A 22,742-nucleotide genomic window follows, 5' to 3' on the forward strand; every position below is an offset into this window, starting at 1 on the left:
TGCTTATTATTTATTGTTGGTGTTAATTATGATGAGCACAAGCTTATACTGAGAATTGGGGGGGGGGTGGGGAAGCTGAATTAGTCTAGGACTAACTTTTACTTTTTTAAAACTTAACAACCATAAGATTATCAATCACACAAGATCTAACATTTATGCAACACAAGAAAACTCAAGATTTACGTGGAAACTCTTTCAGGAGAAAACCATGAAAAAATATTGCCTTTATAATATTCTCATTACAAGTTTTGTAGGCACTAACCCACAGGAGACATTAATTCCCTCTTAAATGATTTGTAGGCACTAACCCATTGGAGACACCAATGCCTACTTGTAGAATTTGTAGGTACCAATCCACTGTAGACACCCATCCCCACAACTGAGTACCAACTCAGCAAGAGACACCAATCTCATCTTTTTGGGATGCACCAACTTCCAAACGAGTAAGTATTCTCCTTCTCAAAATATTTCTTCTTCAATGGATGAAAAAGCCTTAATAAAATCTCATTGTACATAATCTTTTTTTCACATATCTGTTCTTGGATGATAAATCTGCTTTTATAAACTTCGTTTCTCAAATCTTCATGCACTACCCTTCATAAATCTGCCATAAATCTGCTGTTATGCTTTGAAATTCACCTTAATTATCTTTAATTATATTTTGATATGCAGATCTGCTGGTGTATATCTGAGATATCTTTTACTCCACACCCACACTCTTCATTAGAAATCTGCTTTTATTACATTTGTTGCTTACTTTCTACCACCTTTTATTCTTTTTATACCATAGTATGTCCGCTCATAAAGGGTGCAAACTCTTTTGAAGGGAGGAGACATTCCTAAAAGATGCGATTCCTAAATGAAGGTCAACCTCTTTATTTAGTTTTCATTTATCTCTAATTTGACTTGGGCAGCAATCTTAATTTCCAATGCTTGGGCGCTTATCGTGGAGGTCAGCCAGCATGAGTAAGATAGACTAGATGAAGTTTGGCGCAGCCTTGATTAAGGTGAGGTCGTCCCCTTTCAGCATATATTATATAATTAACACTTTTAAATAAAATTTATATCCTCTATTTTGGGCGAACAACATTGATAATTAATTTGTCCTGTACAAAAACAATAATTTATATGTAATATCAGCGCTGCAATAAGTGAAGTTGGCTATCCTTTGATAATTGATTAGTGGCCGTTGGCTTTTGACAATTCCTTCTTGGACCAACGATTTCCTTAGGCATCAAGTTGACCTCTATGAATTATGCTTTGACACCAATGACATCACTATCCAACAAATTATCATGTGGTCAATTGTTGGCTGTTCAATAAGGCTATTTTATTGCATGATTTAAAACAATGGATACCCATTAATTTTAGGTCCTAATTCTGATGTAGTTTTGCTAGTATTGAGGATTTATGAAAAATTCAAACTCTAGAATGATCTCTTTCTTACATTTCTAACTGCCACATTTATAATATTATGTTCAACTCTTTTCCTTTGAGAAAGAGCTTTGGCAGTCAGTTTGACTCAAAGGAGAATATCCCTTCATATCAGAAGCAAATTGTTAAACTTCTGGAGAGCATTTAGGCATTACATGTATTTTCCAAAGAGACTATCCCATTTCTGGGTTTTGCTCAATTTACGTAGCTTTGTATTCTTTTTTTGTCAAGGGTTAAATTTCTCACTTTTATTCCTTATTTTATTGCATGGCTATTAAGGAGTTTAACTTAGCATAAATATTGTTCACATTCAAGGGCTTTAGAGACTTAGAATATTACAGAGGAGTTGAAGTTCGTTTTTTTCTTATTGACTGTCACATTCAGGGTAACCTTGTGCACATTGAATGAAAAATAGTTGAATGGCTACATTCTTACAAATACATTTATTTTGCATGTTTTGCAGTCAACCTCCTCTCCTTAGTGCAATGGTACGGGCCATTTACATGAAAACAGGGGACCTGACTTTCTTAAAAAAGACATTTCCTACTTTGTTGCAGGAACACAAATTTTGGAACTCAGGTAATCTAAAATCAAGCTATGGCTTTCTTTTAACTGGCTAAGTACATTGCATTCATAGTCTTGTAGATTAGATGTATCTATTATTTTTTAGAATAAAGTTGACTAAAATTTCATGTTGCACATTATTGAATTTGATCAATATTTCAATTCAATTATATGTCTTGTATATTTGATTGTTGCAAATGAAAAATATTTAAATCCTATCCAAGATTTGTATCACATTAATATTGGAATGCTTGCCTCATATTACTGAGGCTATACATAGCTGCCGAGGGAAAATATGAATAATATTTGAAACAGGTTTCCATAAAGTTACCGTACGTGATGTGCATGGCATCAAACACTCTTTAAGCAGATACTATGCAATGTGGAACACTCCTAGACCAGAATCTGCAACAATTGTAAGTTTTTAGATCTCTTTAGGTTCTTCATGATTTTTGAGATGTGGCTGCATATGATCTATTATTTTTTTAGATTTAGTAGAATTGATTTTTTAGGGCCCAGAGCCTTGAAATAAGCTTACTGTTAAGTATCCAATTGCATACTAACAAAGAGCAACAGAAACACAAAGCTCCATTAAAAAGCACAACCCAAACAGAAAATAACATCTACATAGACAGCAGCCCATTCTGCCCTGGGCATTGGAAATGCTAAGTTGCCGGTTTGGGTACGGGTGCAGGTACGGTGGTATGACATTTTTTTTTTCCTTGGGTATGGGTATGGGTATGGCAATTTTATGTATGTATGTCCAAACTTCAAAGTTATGAAGTATAAGGAGAGTGATACTCATAAATCCATAATTGCTAATAAATACAAACTTTAAATACCTCATAATATCATATTCATAATTTGCAAAAATGATAATACTCAAGTCCCAAAATGTCATCACACAATGATAATTCAAATTACAATAAATATTTAATATTCATATTCTTCTTCATCAGAAGGATCAAGTTGAATATTTGGTTCAACTTCATTTGAACTACAATCTACTAGCTGTGTCAAGTGTGAGAGCTGCCTCATCTATATTTGGGGAAGCTGTGCAACTGTAACATCTAAATCAGCACACTCAGGCTAGATCCCAATTCTTTGTCACACCTTCTTTGTATTCAGGTTTCTTATGTGACAATAGACAAAGGTTGGACTGTATATAGACCAAATCCTCTACTTTTTTTGCACCCAAACAGTTGCGCTTGACCAAGTGGATGGAGTATATGTACTCCAATTCTGCTTATCTGAAAAAGAAATTGCAACTTGTTGAGTTTGCATACAACATTGAGTATCTAATTTTACAATTCAAGAATCAAAACTTAAAACTTAAATTATAAAATAAAAATATTTTAATATAATATATAGCATGATAGCATCAAATGAAAAATGATAAAAATAAAAAAGAAAATGATACATATTTGGGATAGAATGTTAATTGCAAGAGGTTGCAAGAAAATGGAGCCTCGACCATGTAGAGACCACCACTCATAAGCATTTATCCTATATTGTCATGAAGAGTGAAAACATCATGATTTTTTGAAGATATGAATTGGCCAAACTCGCTCAAGACAATATTTTGAATTTCATCATTTGTATATATCTTTCTAAATGCAGCCTTATAGCCAGTAGCAACCTCCCCATCTCTATATGGTGCCAACTTCCTTGGCAATGCAAGTACCTCTTCGCTATAATACTTTGCTGACAAAGCAAATGCTAAGAGATGTAAGAGGGTGGTCATCTTGTTCCAAGGATCAACGATAATTTGTTGCACACTTTTGAAAAACATTTCTGTTGGGTCATCTTCTTTGGCCTCTATAATTGTTCTTATTTTCTCCACCATGGAGTGAATGCCATCATAAATTTCATCCAAAAATGGGCGATTGGTATCAGCATACCTAATCATGCTCATGATGGGTTTAGTGAAATTCAGAACATATTCCACATGATCCCACCACTCATCATGTGAGATCAATGCTAGCGTCCAGCCCTTTTTGACAATTCAAAGGTCCAAACTGAGATGACACTAGTGTCCTGCTCAATTTGACAGTTCAAAGGGCTATGCATTGTAGGATGTTAACAAGTTTGCTAATTGGGTCTCAAGACATGGACATTTTCATATGATCAATCACAAGGGCCAAATTGAGTGCTATACACGACATGAAATTATGAGGGGTACATAATTTAGGAGACTATATCTAGCCCCCAATTTAGCGAGGGTATTAGCTCATGCACATAACGGTAAGGTAGAGAGAAGCCCAGGTCAAGGCACTTATCAAGCATACACAACATGAAGCAAACATGTATTAAACAAAAAGAAAACACAAAGTAAACATGAATTGAAAACACACAAGGCATAACACATACATGCAAGACACATAGAAGACATTCAAGACACAAAGCATTCATGCAAGAAACATAGAAGACATAGAAGACACAAAGCATACATGCTAGACATTAGGTAGATTCACTCAATACATAAGGCACAGAGCAACACAAACATGCAAGGCAATTATGAAGCATACAATGACAATTGTTACACTAAAGCAAACAAAGATTCCAAGTTAGTGAGGTAAGGAGACCTTGGTATGAAAAATTGTCTCAATATCAAGCATCATCCACAAAATATAACAAACACGTACAAATAGATTAATGAATATATATAACAAATACATGCAAGAACTTAATACAAGAACGTATGCAGGAATTCAATAAAACACATACAAGAACTCTGTTAGTGCAAACACACAAGGGTACATGGCTCTGGCACTAGCTTGCTCTATCACTAGGGATCATGCACATTGCAAAAGCCCCCATGGGCCTAGCAAGCTGCATTATGCTAGATTACTATGGATGACCAATGCCTTAGGGAGCGTAAACAAGGATCACAAACTAGCAAGGTGTGTTATGCTAGGTGATCAAAAGGTACACGGATTCACAAACTAGCAAGCTGCATTATGCTAGGTGAATGTGTATTTCTAAGTCATATGAATTCCATTGGCCAACAAGTTGTGTTATGTTGGGTGATTCGTAGACCACCAATGCCTTAGGGAGTGGCAACAACAAGAGATCACAAACTAGCAAGCTATGTTATGCTAGGTGATCAAGGTGAATCATCTGAATACCACTAGCTAGCAAGCTGTGTTATGTTGGGTGATTTATAGAACACCAAATTACAAGAGATAGGTTGATAACCACACATCATGTCATGTCCCCTCTTTAGTTTGTCTAGTAGAGACATGTGAGTTAGCCTATTATGGGGGTCTCTTAGGCTGGCAGTGGTGGATAGAGACTCACATAGGGTATTCAATATCCGGAGTTGGTGTTTCAGGCAGTTTGTGGGCCGTTGGGAGTAGTTCCTTGATTTTAGGGATATTCCCTACTTTTTAGGAGGTTGTGGCAGTTTCCATATTTGAGGTTCCATGGGACCATACCATGGTTTCAGTTTCAGGAAGATTGGGTGTGTTTCCTAGTTTCTAGGAGCATCCCTAGATTTTAGGGATGGGACTGCCAGTTGGCCCATCTTGTCCGGCATCAGTCACAGGCAGGTGACAAAGTCAGATTCATGTTTGGTTGGTTATTTTGGGCTATTATTGGATCTATGGTAATATTTTAATATATTTAAATATTTCATAAGTTAGCGATTAAATAAATTAAAATAAGGCTATGTATATAGCCATTTCGGAGTAATAAGGGGTTTTTGGCTTCATCTGGTTTGATATGGCTATGTGTTATAGCTCGTTGGAGAGGTCTTGAACTTCGCTACATGATTCTCACCTCCCGAAGTCTTTTTGGATGCTTGAAGCTATTTATTCGCAATAAAGTGATATTTTTCTATAGTTTGATGCCATAATTGGGAAAGTGTCACTTTAATTATAAAGCGCAAGCTTTATTATTCTTTAGGGTTCGACTTGCAAAGGGAAAGGAGTTACAAGGAGATGAAAACCTAATTGATAGCATCTTTGATCATTTTGAAACTTGCAAATTTGGGAATTGCTTTGGAAGAGTGATTTTGGTCTGGGACGTAAACCCCAGGTCTGAACTTGCTGGGACGTAGTCCTCAGCAGGAGTTGACAGTGGATTTATCCAGGATTGCACAGAGATTGTCAGAGGTAGAAGACACATTTTCTTGGCCTGAAGATTCAGCGTGCATATTGGGGGTTTCAACAGGGTGGCTGGTCTATTTCAGTTGGCACATGATTTGTAGCAGCTTCCACGCCTCCTTTGCAACCACGCCTTGTTTGTATGTTGGCTTGAAGGGTTGTATTCAGCTTATTTGGTCTTCCTTGTTCGTTGCCAGTAATATTCCTCCATCTGGCATCAATCCAGATTGAGAACAGCTCCAAATAAATGTATGGATTCTTGCTGAATACAAAACTAGGTTATTTGCCTGGTATGATTTGCAGTATTTTCAGATTGCTTAAGTGTTCTTACATATGAACAATGTTTACTGTTTTATTTCACAATTGTTGCTATTTATCAATTACTTTACTTATAACATCAAAACCCAAAAAGAAACAATCCCTTTCTGCAACTTCTGTCTATTCTATAAGATCACCGGAAAATTACAAAAAATATAGTATGTTTAATTAAGAATTTACAGCAGCAACAGCAAAAGGATCCATTTGGGATCTTTCACATTAGGGGCATCATGAAAACAACATCACCATAAAAGGAGACACGTCAATGAGATCAAAGATAAGGAGGCCATTTGCCCCCATGCCCTCCCCGCCCCACTGACAACCCCATCCCCACCCCCATCTCCACCAAAATGTTAGCATATTGCTATGTTGGTATTTTAAGGCATATGAGAGAGAAGAGAAGGGGATGCATAAGAAGGACACAAACCTCCAAAAACCAGTTATCCTTTCCCTTTAATGTATAGGTGAGGATAACCATATCATAGACTATGCTACCATAGACAAAGGATGGTTGCACTTGAGATTGTACACCATGAATGACAATGAGCCCCCATATATGGCTATGAATGCCACATAATGTGGAGCAACATACTAGAAAAAAGTTTATCAATTATGAGGGATAGGACAAAAGAGAAACCCAATGTCGCTTATCATGTGAAGAACAAACACGTAGATCAAGCAATGGGGGAGTGATATCACCAAAATCAAGGAGTTGCTGTACTTTATCCCTTAAGTCTCAACATTCACTAGTGGAATGGCCAAGAACTTGATGATATGAGAGAAATAATGATTTGTTTTTATTATGCTAATGAAATTTCTTATATTTTGGAGGAGGAAGAGTATTCAAGCGGGCTTTGAGGAGCCTCAATAGATTTGCTCTTTTTTACAAGAAGACATAGACAATGGAGGAAGGGATGTAGACAAAGGAGAAGGTAAACATCTAAACCTCTTTTATAAAGGTATGGTGTAGGTTTCACAAGAGCCTTATATTCTTGTTCCATGCACCCTAAACGATTTCCATTGTATCCAAGTTTAGGTCCATAACATATCTCTAACTCACATTGAGGAGGAGAGGCCACATTACTAACCTTGTCTAAATGAGGATTATAATTGCGTTTTGAACCAGTAGCAGCATTGACATGAGTAGAAGGATCGATGCTTTTGCAAGAATGCAAATCCTTATTGGGTGTTGAGATGTTGAGACGAGAAGGGTCAATCTTAGATTCAACTGGTCCTTGAGGGGTGCATTCTAGAGAATGACAATCATCATGAAGGCATGTGTTACAAGAAGGCACATCATCATGGGATGACGATTTTTTAGGAATAGCAGATTTGATTTGTTTAAACGAAACAAATGCCACCATCGGGGTATTTGGTTTTGATTGTGAGACTTTATTTTCTCCAATAAAGTCTAACGAGCACTAATCATCACCAAAGAGCACACTCGAAGGCAAAGCACTATTCTGATCTTCACTATTGTTAGTAGTAGAGAATAGTGGATTAGCTTTTGTTGAAGAAGGAATCAAAGTGCTAAGAGATGTGGATATAGGAGGTTGATAATTAGCCTCTACTTGTAAGCAAATTCTCAAATATTAGCTTCAATTGTATGAATCTTGTTATTATATATGAACTTTATTTTTCAATGAAGGGTAGATAGGATTGCCCCCATGACATGGATCCATGGCCTACCAGGAAGAAAATTTTATGAGAGAACATTGGGCATGACATGGAAGAGCGTAGGTAAAGTCATGGGTACTACCTTAATTGGTTGTGTGATTGTACCTAATGATGCCTACCCATATTATCAAAACCATGAGTAGAAAGAGATTTAGGTTTAACGAGGGATATATCTACATCATTCTTATGTAATAGATCTATGCTACAAACATTAAGGTCTAATCCATTATCGATTCGAGTATGCTTTATTTCATTTCGATTAATGACAACCATAATCGTAAGATGATCATATTGTTGTTGAACTGCTGGGAAAGGTAACTCATGTTGTGAGATAATGTCCACATTTGTCGCATAGATACAATGTAACAAAGCTGCTACATCATTTGGCCTAGTAGAGACATCTATGCTTTGCAAGGCCTCTTGGAGCATTCTGTGGTATGGACTAGCACAAAGCTGCTTAACAAGATTACACTCTTTACCGACATGTTGTGAAGGATGGGAAGGTGGGGGGGGGGAGTGGGGTGGTGGTTGAGAGGAAGAAAATATTGTAAGGGGGAAGAACATTTGTGTTTGTTTATTTTGATTGTCACTATGAGTGTTCTATGTGTGAGTGATCATGGTAAGGAGGTTGCGACACATAATTTTATTGTTTTGAGTAAGTTCGACAAAGTTTACAATGTAACCTTGAGGCCGAGGTGGATTTTTAACACCTCTAATAGTAAATAGGTTTAGTTTGTGGTTTGGGAACATCTTGGTGAAGATTCACAATAGTTGGTGGTTTCACAAGTTAATTTTTATGATCGGAAATGTAAATTGTATTCACTAGACTTTGATTGGGCTCTTTGTTCACCAATGCTTCATCTCTAGAAGGGAGAGCATTGGGAAAAGTGCTAATGATATCATCCTCTTGCACCAAAATATCCTCTTGAGTAGGACTAATTTTGGGAGAGGGACAAGCATGATTCATCAATGCTTCATCTCTAGAAGGGAGAGCATTGGGTAAAGTGCTAATGATATCATTGCGCTTGCACTAAAATATCCTCATGAGTAGGATTAATTTTGGGAGAGTGACAAGCATGAGCCATATCAAAGAAGATGATGACAAGATAGATATGTTGATTAGGAGATATAGGAAGACTTGTTTAAAGTTTGATTTTTTAATCTAAAAGAAAAGAAAAACCTGTTTAAGACAAAGAAACGGGACTCAGACTCGGCAAGGCTGACCCAGCCTCGGACTCGGGACTCGGAGTTAGACTCGGCTGGACTCCGGAAAGTGAAAAACTCAAGAAATTTAGAGATTTTTAAAGATTTAAAACTTGTTTCATGCACCCTTTATTGAATACACCTTAAAGACACAATAACATCATCAAACTTGACTCATTTGATAACATACACAAGTATACATCAATTACATAAGCATAAACGCAAATTGTAGCTGAAGGAAATAACAAACATAGATATATAAATATTGTCAAATGTATACAATATTACAAAACTCATGGAATAAAAAATCCATGTCATCATATGATCATCATCAAATGTTCCACACAAATACCAAAGGTAAATACAACTACAAGCCTATGTCATGTCCCCTCTTTAGCTCTGTCTAGTAGAGACATGCGAGTTAGCCTATTATGGAGTCTTGTAGGTTGGCAATGGTGGATAGAGACTCAGTCAGGATATTTAGTGTTTAGATTTGGTGTTTCTGGCAGTAGTAGACCAGTTTGGAGCAGTTCCTTGATTTTAGGAGGTAGTTCCTACATTTTAGGAGGCAGTTCCTACTTTTTAGGAGGTTGTGACAGCGTCCAGGGTTGGGGTTCCATGAGACCATTCCTTGGTTTCGGTTTCAGGAGATTTGGGTGTGTTTCCTAGTTTCTAGGAGCATCCCTAGATTTTAGGGATGAGACTGCCAGTTGATCCATGATTTCCGACATCAGTCACAGACAGGTGACAGGTTCCGTTTCAGACTTTTTGAGTCATTTGAGCCTTTTGCAGCTATTTGGGTTATATTTTTAATATATTTAAATATTTTCTAAGTTAGCGTTTAATTAATTAAATAAGGCTATGTTTATAGCCATTTTGGAGTAATAAGGGGTTTTTGGCTTCATCTGGATGCATATGCCCATGTGTTATAGCTCGTTGGAAAGGTCTTGAACTTTTCTAAATGTTTCCCATTTGTCAGGGACCCTTTTGATGAACGAAATTCTTTTATATTAAAAAAGTGGCGTTTTCTCTATACTTGGCGACTAAAAATGAGAAATAAGACTTTATAAGCCTAAGCGCACTTTTCATACACTTTTAGGGTTCGAGCTAGAGGGAAGGAGTTATAAGGAGATGGTAACCTAAATATCAAGTATCTTTTACACATTTCATCTTTGATTTGGAGAATTTGCTCTGGAGAGCGATTCAGCATCTGGGATGAAAACCCCATGGTCTTGCCTGTCTGGGACGTAGCCCCCAGCACAGTGGTTATTTGGTTCTTGCATTCAGTTTTCAGTGCCTTAGAGTTGGTACGACATCTTTTCTGGAGGATTCAGTGAACAGAGTTAGGGTTCAGCGTGGAGATTGGGGTTTCTAGCTTGGCATCACCTAACAGCCGTACGACTGTACTTTGCAGCCATTTCTCTTCCCACGTGGAGCTATGTAAGAGCTTTGGATGTTTGCCGCAGCTTCCTTCTTGATTTCAATATTCACTCTTCATTCAGGTTGGACTCATTGCTTATTGTAATCTTCTCGGAATTGCTTGGAATCACTATCTGGACAATTATTTGATTTAAATAAATCAGAAATCTGCTTGGTACGATTCTGATTTGGCTGTGTATGAACATTTATTTCCAGTACTCTTTTCATGTACTTGTTCTTCAATTATTACTTGCTGAAAAACTATCAAAAACACATAAATAAACAAACCTTTTGCAACTTCTGTCTATTCTCTAAAACCATCAAAGGAAACACAGGAAAATATAGTTTATTAATGTAAAAACTACAACAGATCAGCAAGGGGATCCATTAGGGATCTTTTAGCCTATGGCTCAAAGGAGCGTGCACCCTCTTGCTCCGGCCCCTTGCGAAGGCGTTTAAGGTAGGTCCTGGATGATTCGACAGCCATAGGCGCTCCCTGTGACACCATGCCATGCTCACCAACATCAGGAACATTTGTGTCACTATCAATATCTGCCTCTGAATCTCCTATCTCTGCTCGTGCTCTCCGCTCCTACTTTGCCACGGCTACAGACTCAGCCTCTATATCTACCTGGTCAATCCAATCAATGTCATCATCACTAAAGATAGCCGCAAGATCTGTCTCAGTGGCCCACTCTGCATCAGGATCAACCTCATCTAGAATGATAAGAGAGGTGTGAACTAATGCATTCTTTCTCATTCTCACGCGAAGGTTGTTGTGAACAAAAACGAGATCATTCATCTTCTCCACAGATAATCTATTGCGCCTCTTGGAGTGTATGTGCTCAAACATACTCCAATTGCACTCACAACCAGATGCGCTGCATGTTTGGCTCAAGATGCGAATGGCCAACTTCTGAACATTTGGTGTCATTGGGCCAAAAAAGCTCCACCAATTATCAGAGTTTGAAATGAGAAAAATAAATAAAATGAATCTCACTCATGAACTCATTTAACAATATACAATAAAACTAAAATTAAGCCTTACAATTTATTTTTACCTGGCATCATAGTTGTCCTCCCGTCTTTGGCGATAGGACGAGAAAAGGTCTCCCCTTGTGCATTTGAGAACAACTGTAGCTCTCGAATAAGCTCTATCTGAGTAGTACCAACAGGTGCCATCTTCTCCATGATCGAGTATAGCCCATTAAGGACCTCCACATCAGCCTTGAAAGAAGGGGTAAAATGGAATGCCGGATTCAGATGATAGGCTGCTGCATGGATGGGCCTATGAAGCTGATGATGCCATCTCCTATCAAATGGGACCATACTTGCTCTCATCTCCTGCATAGACGGATTTGATGCCCTCCTTTGCCCTATCCATGCCCTCATATATGTAGCCCATTGCGGGCTTTTCTCCATCTGCAACTTGCATCAAAACCACAAAGGGCTCAACAAACTGCAAAATTGAAAATATTGTGTAATTTAGAAAAATGAGCGAATAAGAGAATATATATAATAAGTTATAAAACAAAAAGTTAAATTGTAGAATTTATAAAAAATTTACCTTCACTATCTCATCACAAGGGACCCAAAAGTCTCGCTCATCAAAAATGCAGTCTGACATATCTTTCCCTGTAGGGGTGGCAGCATAGGATGAGGAAGACCACTCCTCACCAACAATCATACGTCTCAAGGCCGACTTAGAGCGAAGCATGGATTGCAATGTGATGAAGTTTGTGGCAAATCTTGTGATTCCTGGACAAGCTAACTCCTTCTGCTTTGTGTATTGTCTCATAAGAGCCAACACCCATGAATGATTATATACAAATTTGCACACATTTCTCGCCCTTTCTACACATCTCTTGACCCATGGGAGTTTTCCAATATCCTCCAACATGAGGTCAATGCAATGGGTAGCACATGGAGTCCAAACTATAGATGGGTGCCTCTCCATCAATAGTCTACCTGCAAAAACATAATTTGTTGCATTGTAATTAATGAAGTTACAAAATAGTAATTAATTTGCAAACAAAATTAGTTTGTAATCAAAAGTTTACCCGCATCAACATAATTTGCTGCATTATCGGTCACCCCCTGTACCACGTTCTCCTCGCCCACCTCATCAATCACCTCCTCTATTTGCTCACATAGGTAGGTGGCATTCTTGCAATGGGCGGAGGCATCAATGGACTTGATGAAAACGGTGCCCCTTGAAATAAAAAAATAAAGCAAGATAAATGATCATTCAATAAACCATTAAATAAAAAATAAAAAATTAAAGACTAAATGAAACTAAAATTAATCAATCACCTGCGGAAGAAACGAGAAAATTAAGGAGAGTTCTATTTCTCCTATCCGTCCAACCATCAATCATGATGGTGCAACCTTTAGTGCTCCATATCTGGCGTTGTTCACCTAATTCCTTCTTCACATCATTCACCAATTGAGTCAAAATGGGTCCCCTCAAATCAGACTCAGAAGGGGCTTTGAACCCCGCCCCACATATGGTAAGGGCATCAACCATTTCTTGCCAATAAGGAGACCTGTCACAAATAAATTCAATGAGATAAGTTAAGTATGTACTATGTACGAGAAAAAATAAAACGAAAAATCAAAGCATAAAAATTAAAACAATCAAACATAAAACATTCACCTGGCTGTAAAGAATGGAACACTGTCGTAGACCCAAAACCTACCAATTGCCATTTTAGCGGCATCATGGATCTCCTTGTTCCAACCCATGCTCTCAAGCGACTGTTGGGACCTAGGAGTAGTGCGAGGCACAAAGAAGGTATCCAACCTAGATTTACAAATCCTAGGTCCAATGCTAACACTCCCACTACTATTACTAGTGCTAGGAAAATGAGAAGTGGCAGTGGCACTGCCACTTACAAAAGAAGAAGTGGAAGCACCAGCACCAACAGTAGCAAACTGAGTGGGATGATATGGAGGTAAGGAAGAAGGGCCTCCAACACAACCTAACTGTGTCCCTCTTCCTAAAGTTGCCTCTCTCCCAATGGCCGCTCGATCCTCCTTTTGTTTCTTTTTCCTTTTAATTTTCTCAACCATTACATAACAATCACATATGGTCTCAGGGAGTGCTTTTAGGCATGGTTCAGCATCATGTCCACGCACACCAGAAATATGGTATTTCAGTCTATATATACCTCCATGGAATATTGTTTTGCAAAATGTACATTTTGTTTGCCCCTTTCCTTGCCTTGGAAAATCCTCATGATATTTCCAAGTAGGGTCCTTTCTAATGGGGGGTCTAGAAGATGAAGTAGACATTGTAGGATAGTTTTGTGAAACGTGAAGTTGAGGCAAATAATAAAGTGAAGCTTGCTGCAATAAAACATAATAAATTTACAAACATACAAAAGATTTTGGAAGAAAATGTAAAACTTTCAAAATAAATGAATAGAAAATGGAATTTTTGCATACAAGAAACCAAAAAATCTTCAAAAAAACAATCTTACCTTTTACAACAAGCTTGAAATGAGCTGCAAACTCTTCCTATCCAACTCTTGATGCACCAAATCCAAACACAATGCAGCCCCAATGTGATAAATGGAAGAAATCTTGAGCTTCCTCCTTGCTGGTTTTTCTTCAATGCACCCTTGTTTTTCTTCACAACTCACTTTTCTCCTTCTATTTTTCCAAATGAATGAAATGAAGTTCACTTTTAGGGTTGGAGGATAAATAACATCAAAAAAAGAAATTAAAAAAACTTTAAAAAATGCATTTTTTTTGGCCTTGCCGCCGGTCGAATCCCAGGCATGGGACTCGTTGAGTTTGGCGAGTTTATGCCAAACTCGCCAACTTGACAAGTTTTTCGAGTTCGCCCCCTGGACTCGGACGAGTCCGAGTCCGAGCTCGCCAGACTCGGGGGGCATAAATCGGACTCAGACTCACAGAGTTTGGCGAGTCCGGGGCGATTTTCCGATCTCTGGTTTAAGATCTTTATGTTTTCTAGACATACAACATATGCAACATATGCAATAGGAATGTCTAATCAAGTAATCAATGCAACTATCTTATCAATTTATCAAGAAATCAGATCAATGCAATTAAATTTGAATGCGATGCAAATGAATCAGAGTAATTGAAAGTGTAAGCTAAGTTGGTTTTGTGAGAGTCACTAATGGACTTGTTGATGGGTGTTTTGTGACCACACCAACATAGAATAAAGTTTTCCAACAGTCACCTTATCCTCTCTTGATCAAAATCAGATGTATGCTAAGATTGTAGGAAGATCATACATTGACTCTGAGGTTCCAACTGCATACTGTTGACGTGGCTAAAATCGCATTGCTACGACTCCATCCGACCAACATAGAATAGAATGATCTCACCGAGCATCCTATCCTCTCTTGAGATAAGGAAATCCCTAATGCTGTTTCAATTGATCAATGGGGACTACCTCAAGGTTTCGATTGTCAGGTCTTGACTGTAGGATTACTCAGTGACTGATGTGATTTGTTGGGAGCACAAGGAGACTTACGTTTTGCAACAAGATGGTCTGCTACGATTTTCAGATTACGAAATAAAATCAAAAGGGAAGGGTTCAGGAAGCCTAAGGACAAGGATGATAACAGCTGATGCAGTGGGTAGACAGATTTCGATAAACCAGTTCTTGTTTCGCCAGAGATACCCTCACAACTAGACAAAAACGATGCAAGCTCCAAGGGATGAAGGATTTTCAGACCGGAGACACTCGTTTTAAGCACCCAATTCCGACGCAGCCTAAGACGAACACCTGTAGTTGAACTAAGTACAGTTTGGGTTCAGACTAACCATGCACGGTGACCTACAATCAGCGGACCCCCAATGGTATGAACCAGAAATGCATCAAATACCCCTCTATACTTCACCATTAAAATCCCTGCACTCTAAAATTAACCAGCTGAAAGAAACCATGCAAACAGACTAAAACAAAGACAACAAACATCATATTTCAATGTTCATATATTTGCTTCAGCTGCCATTACAACAATTTCTGCAGTATCTCTATGCTATTCCTAAAATCTAACCTGTTCTAACTCTAAAATCTAACTAACTAATCCTTTACAAAAGAAAGGCCTCTGCCTTTTACAGAATTTACAATATGAATCAGAGGCTAGGATGGACTGCATCCAAGGGTCTTGACCTGCCTTCCAGAAGCTGGCAGCCCTAACCCATGCCCATTAAACTCTCACTCATCTATCCAACCACTATCTCAACTGCCTACCACTATTTGGGCTCTAATTTGGGTCTATCCGGTAGTTGGACATAACTGATTCGTGTGCCCTCTGTTTTAAAATATCTTGCGTGGGATCCATAGACAGTTTTACAATAAAACAGTTTCAGTTTTCAGAAACTGAACTTCTGGAATTAAATCCAGTTGTGTATTTCTCGAGAATGCATAGACTTGCTGCATTCAGAGTGTTATTTGGTCTTTGGTCCCGATGGTGAACTTTAGCTTGTTGTTCAGCGGCACACTTCCCAATGCTCGGTTGCTCTCGCGCTCTTGCAGCGCGTTCCTGCATCTTCTTCTTTTCTAGCTTCCAATGCTTGGCCTTGATTGCAATCCTTCTTCGATTTGCGTTTCAGGCTTTCTCCTGGTTCTTCGGGATGAAGCCTTCGACCTACGAATAATTAATCTCAATTTAATAAATCAATTTGAAAAATTAATTAAATTAATTTAACAAACATTAAATTTTAACGTCTGGCTCAAGAAGCTCTTTGTGAGATGTATCTTTTGAATGTTTTCCCTTTCTCCTCTGGGAATTCAGGACCTTTGGGCAAGTTGAGAGATTTCGTTTTGAGTTAAGGCCACTCCTTTTGAATTCATTAGGGCTTTAAGATTAAAATGCGCGAGTTCTCACTTGGTTGACCCCTTGCAAAACTCGGCTCTTTAGCCAAAATTGCGAATGCTTTTAAAATACTTTTTCCTTTTACCTGACAAAGTTCGGCCCTTTGAACCAAAATGAGAGTTAAGCGAACTTTATTTTGTCCTGCAAGGTTATATTACGCGACTCAACACTTGTTTTCATTTTCGCCTTTTTAGCCCCTTTTGCCAGACTTTGCGATTTTCAAATTTCTCTAATTTTTTCTGCTTAAATAGGAACTTTCAAAGCCAACTTCGACCTATGAAGGAGACGCGATTTCTCATTTAGGCCTTTTAGGCCGATTTTGCTCTAACGTTTTTTGAATTTCGAGGCTTCTAAGGGTTTTGCGCGAGTTTGGAAATTTTCGGGTTGAAAGAATAAAATGCGAACTTAACACTTTTGGCTAGATGAGTAGACTTTTCACGATTTTGGTGTTTTTCGGGTTGAAAGGCCATTTCGCAAAGTTTATAAATTTCGGCTTTCACTAATTTTCCATTTTCGGGCTAAAAGGGGTTTTTGCAAAGTTTTTTAAGTTAACGCCTTTGAAAAGTTCACACGATTTTTCAGCTGGGAGAGGCATTTTGAAAAGTTTTAAAGTTAAACGTTTCCTCATTTTGGCATTTTCGGCCTGAGTGTTCACTTTGTGCGATTTGTAACTTATAAAACATTTTCGGGATACTTGAGCTGATTGTGAGACCTTGTCATTTGATATTTTCAGCTTACCTAGCCGATATTCGAACTTATGTCTCTTTTGCGCAATTCAGCTTGGAGATAGACTTCGTGACTTAGGGTTTAACTTGTGCCTTGGAATGCGCTATTTTAAAACTTGGAATTTCCAGCTATGAAGCCGATTTTGCAAACTCGAAGCTTGCTCCGTTTTCCTTTTTCGGCTTATGGATCATTGCGAGGTTGTCCTTATCGCTTCTTAAAAATGCGATCTTTAACAGACTTTGGGCTATTGAAGAGTTTTGAAACTTACTTTTTTTTTTGCCTGTGGAGGGGATTTCGAGAGCCTCTTATCACTTTCGGCTCAGGAGGAAACTTCGCGAGTTTGAGAGTTGTTGGTTGAAAATCTTGTACACTTGGGGAAATATACAAAATTGTGGTTTCAACCACAGTGTGTGAGTAAAACTCTCCTAATTAAGGGAAGGCTCCCCCCTATCTAACTACAACTTTAAAAATAAAATAGGATGGGACAACAGTCTTTCTTCTTCTTTCATGAAAGTCAATATCCTTTTCTCTTCACAGAAAAGTGATAGCAATTTAACATAAAACAGCGGTAACAACTTTTGAAATGAAATGAGAAAAAGGAAATGAAGTTTCTTGAAAGCTCAAAGACTTCCGTCACTTCCTTCGGGACGGGACAACAATATCAAGCTCAAAGTCTTGATTATATGAAGCCCTATCTACCCTTTTCTATACTAACGCTATCAAAAACAAATTACAACAGCTCAAAGACTGCAATATCTTATTCTTTTCTACATAAAACAATGGGAAGTAGTATAACCTCAAAGACTCACAACTATTCCTCACAAAATCTGCTCCTAAATTCTAGTAAGAATAAGTGCAAGCACAAAGACTTACAACTCCTCTTGAAAGAATATTTATTCTAATTTATATTAACCTCAAATACTTGCAGCACAAAGACTGCAAATCAAATTCGATTAAGTTCTTTGCAGTAACACTTGCAAGAAAGATAATATAGAACACGAACTCAAGTATGTAGCACAAAGACTCAAAGCTTGAGCAATTTCCTTCTATTCCTTTCAATTCTTGAATTCACACATGAAAGCTCAAAGACTTCTTTGTTGTAAATTTGACAGAGTTTTTGCTTGCTTTCAAAAGATAAAGATTACAATAGACCCCTCAAGTATTTATAGAAGAGGAGTCTTGAGAAAAAGGTGGAAGGATCCTAACTAACTTGAGAGATTCTCTCAATCACCAAGACTTATTCAATAACTAACTAAGACTTATTCCAATTACAGTCCTAACTGAACACAACTTGTAATTGCCTTACATGTAATTGCAAAAGTGCAAGTAAAGATTTAACTTGCAATTTACAAAAGGCTTTTACATGTAACTTGTCAAAAGAAAAACTACAACTAAGAGATTACAAAAGGCTGCAACATGTGAAGACATGAATCCTTTGAACTTCTAGATGATCATTCGTAGCTCAGCGGGATTCGGTTCGTGGGTGTTCTTGGTAACAACCATGGTCTTCACAATGGTATCATGACATCGAAGAAGCATAGAGTCGTTCTTCTCCAAGATGGACTGGATTTCGTGCAAAAAGATTTGATGTTTCATCAGAACCTGAATTGAAGCAGCTGAGAATTGTTCGCTCCTCCATTCATTATGAATCCTCATCTGTAGATCTTGAAATACTTCACCCCGCAATCTTATTGCATCACCAATTTCCTCAATGAGGGATTTGAGAACAAGGGCTTTATTCTCCAGAAGTTCTTTAAATTCCAAGTACATGACCCTAGAAGAAATAATGGCATGATCCTGAAGAACACTCAACTGTTGTTGGGGCATGGTGTGCCAGATTGTCAAACTACCTTCAACACTTTCTTGATTCTGTTTGAAAGTGTGGGTGGTATGATTCAATTTCTCTTCAATGGCCTCCAACTTAGACATCATTTGGAAAATGTCTTTTATCACTTGTGCACATAGATCATGAAGCTGATCCACCCAAGAATCCAACACTTGTACTTTCTGAGCAGCTCTTTCAACTCCCCGAATTGATTCTTGGGTACCAGAAAAACTTGTAGGATTACTCCCTTCACCAGCAGGTCTTGTAATTTTGTGAACAGCTGCAACAAGTTGCCGGTTCTCCTCTTCTAGCTTGTCTTTCTTTGCTAGAAGTTCATCATACCGCTGTACTAGTGAGGCTATGGATTGCTGGGCATCATGTTTGACCACTTCATGCATTTGTTTACCCAGTTCAATTCTTGTAACCCTGTAATCAGCAGCTCGCATTTCCTCACGTGGCTTATCCGCAAGGGGCTCAACAACTTCTGCCACTTTCATCTTATTGCTATCAACAGTTACTCTTGAGATTGTCTTGGCCTTTTTATCAACCTTGGGCCTAGACTGTTTGAGTTGCTGATAGTCAAAGACATCAAGGGAGATTTCTTGCTTCTTCCTCTTTGGGGTAAAAGAACTAAGCCATGGAGGTAAAATGGCTAGTTCTCCTCTATTAGCTGCTGAAGGCGAAGGAGAAGCAGTTTTTGTTTGAACAACCGTGGTCACCTTGGGAGGAGTGTCTTTTTGGATGGCGACCATGGTTTGCTCAGTAACCAATGGGCATGAAGATTGCCTCATAAATTCTTCAAAGCCAGAAGTAGAGGTATCAATCTCTGACAATTGGATACATGCAGGAGTATCCTCAGGAATTTCCAGCGAACTCTCTTGTAGATGATTAGGAGGCGGCTCAATTGCTGAAATAGGAACGACATTCTGAGGAGACTCTTCCACTATTATGTTAGGAGGAGAAAGAGGCGTCTCGATGGAAACTGAGGAAGGAATCTCATGAGGTGAGTCCGAAGCTAGAGACTTAGGAGCATCATCGGATTGCTGTCCTTCTTCTGGATTATCAGGATTGATCACATGAACATGAAACCGGGACATTTCCTTTCCACGAACCGTCGCTTCCTCAGGAGGAAGCACTACTGCCCGACTAACCCGCAATTTGATCTTGGTGCTTGAAGATGATGCACCTTCTTTGTTGTCAATTTGAATCTCAGACTTACGTCCAAGAGGCCCCGTAGAGTCATCGTCTTTCCCAACCTTGATCTTGATGAGTCTAACACCATTACCTTTGAGCCAAGTGTTGGTGTTAGCCAGGATAGGCTGAAATCTTTCAAGAATGGACATGCAATCTTTATGCGACCATTGGATTAAAGGAAGTGGGGCTTCCTCAACCCTTCGTGAGACGTACTCTGGATCGAGCACATGACCGTCATCAATCATTCCTTGCGGAATGTCCACCAAGTTCAGATCAATAACCTGCTCAACGGTAAGCCTGCAGTAGTCCATCTTGAGAACCTCCATTTCTGTACGGAGATCTACCCAGATATCCTCAATACGATGTACGTGCACGAAGGACTTTTTGATGTTTTCCTTCATACCCCGGTAATCAAAATCTGCCCTAGACTTGAACCTTTTGAGTTTAATTTCTTGCATCTCAGTCTCCATAGCTTTGGCTTTGACGGATGTGACAAGAGAATACAGGCCAATCTTCAATGGGTTTGTTGTAGAAATCCCCATTTCGACCTTATGTCTGACAGACTGATGAGTGTGCACAACCATGATCTGTCTTCCCAACTTCATAAGAATGATCTTATCGGTCGGGTATTTAGGAAGCATGTATGGCTGCCCACTATAGCATCCGACTCTCATATAGGTAAAGGTTAGGAATTGAAGAAACAAGCACCCATATTCATTCACTCTTTCCCACTTTCCCATGCCTCATCTAACACCCTTTTGTTCTTCAAAGTCTTGTCAAACTGGCACATGAAGTAACCAAATAATGCATCTTGAACTCTTCTGAAATGTAATCTGCTGGGTCTCAAAGGTAGCTGATCATAATATTCCCACACAGGTATAAGCGAGCGATCACCCTTGGTAGAAAGACCTGGGAAATGTCTGAGTGATGCTGCCAAATACACTAAGTATGAATTCATGTAAAACGTCATGGTGGTAGGGACTGCTGCAAGTTGCTCGCATAAAGCATCGTCGATAGTCTCTCTCCATGATATATGATGGAATTGCCTTATGAACATGGTAAATTGATACATCCAGGGTTCAAAAACATTAGAGTGTTCAAGACCCATCATCCTGCTGAGGAGAGTTATGATGTCTCCAATTTCCCACTTAAAGTCACAACGGTACAACTTAGTCCACCTTGAGAAGGCGGCTCATGGCTCATGAATCCACCTGTTAATATGACGCTTACAGTCCTTTTCCCTCTTGACATAGTACTCGGCTGCACTATCCTTTGAAATTTCCATATAAACAGGTGTTGGTGGTATTCTGAAGACTTTCTCAATTGTATCTGCATCAAAGCGGATTATTGCCTCACCATCATCATTTTTAATGGTTCTTGTCTCCTTGTCAAAGCGATGGGCACAAGCGAGAACAAATTCAGGTTCTAGGGCAGCCACTGGAAAAGAGGATGCGTGATGAATGTGGCTGTCCAACAACTGCTGCATATTACTATCCTGCGGATCCTCCACTCTCTTGACAAATTCTGATATGTCCACATGCCCTATTTCCGTATCTTTTATGCGATCCAAAAGAGAGGAAACTCGCGAAGGTGAAACTTCATCCTGGTACTTGTCATATTTATACTTCATCTTCTTCGGAATAGGAGAGGATGGTAAATCTGACATTGAAGGACAACTTGGTATACGGCGATGAAGACTTAAAAGTGTTAGCGCAACATCATAATCAGTTGCAACTAACATTTTTCCTTCTTAAAATGGGAAGAACTCCAACCCTTGCACTTCATGATTTTGTGAGAGAAAGATGGGAAATAAGTGGGAATGGTGGAAATTTGACTTTGATCAATTTCAGATCTTGGGGAAAATTTTACAAGTATACAAGTTGGGAAGAGTGCACATGCAATTGGATTTTTAAATCCCGAATGCAAGTATACTTGTAAAACGGAAAATTGAGAAATGAGTGAAAAATGAGAATTAGACTTGCGGGAAATGACGTGAACGGAAAGTACGGATATAAGCAATATAGATGGATAAAAATAGGAAAGTTTTGGGAATGTCATTTTCAAGAAAATGGGAAGAACTTTGGACATGCAATCCGGTTCTAAAAACCCGAATTTGTAAGGATGGGAATTTTTATCTTTGCGACTTGGAATTTCAACAAAAGATGGTTAAATTCTTATAACCATAAGGGAAGAACAATTATTTTCATCCAACTTGTAATCGGGATAATCCCAAATACAAGTAAAGAGGGAAAATGGGGAAGAACAATGCAATTCACAAATTGCTTTACAAAGGGGAAAATCTTTCTCACAAAACCGACTTTTGGGGCAAAATAAACATATACACAAATTTACAACTAGAAAGGAAAAAATAAGAAGACAATAGTTCGTGCTGCCCTACAATTTTTAGCATTGTCCATT

General features: G+C 38.5%; 1 protein-coding gene across 1 annotated transcript in view; it reads left to right on the forward strand.

The window, feature by feature from the left end:
• Nucleotides 1-22,742, forward strand: part of LOC131038143 (probable trehalase) — an 86,873-nt gene that overhangs the window by 10,284 nt on the left and 53,847 nt on the right. The window contains exons 3-4 of the mRNA XM_057970475.2: nucleotides 1,898-2,013; nucleotides 2,314-2,414. Coding sequence (XP_057826458.1) covers nucleotides 1,898-2,013; nucleotides 2,314-2,414 — 217 coding nt within the window. The remainder of the gene's footprint in view (nucleotides 1-1,897; nucleotides 2,014-2,313; nucleotides 2,415-22,742) is intronic.

This window comes from Cryptomeria japonica, chromosome 11, assembly GCF_030272615.1.
Source record: "Cryptomeria japonica chromosome 11, Sugi_1.0, whole genome shotgun sequence".
Lineage (NCBI taxonomy): Eukaryota > Viridiplantae > Streptophyta > Pinopsida > Cupressales > Cupressaceae > Cryptomeria > Cryptomeria japonica.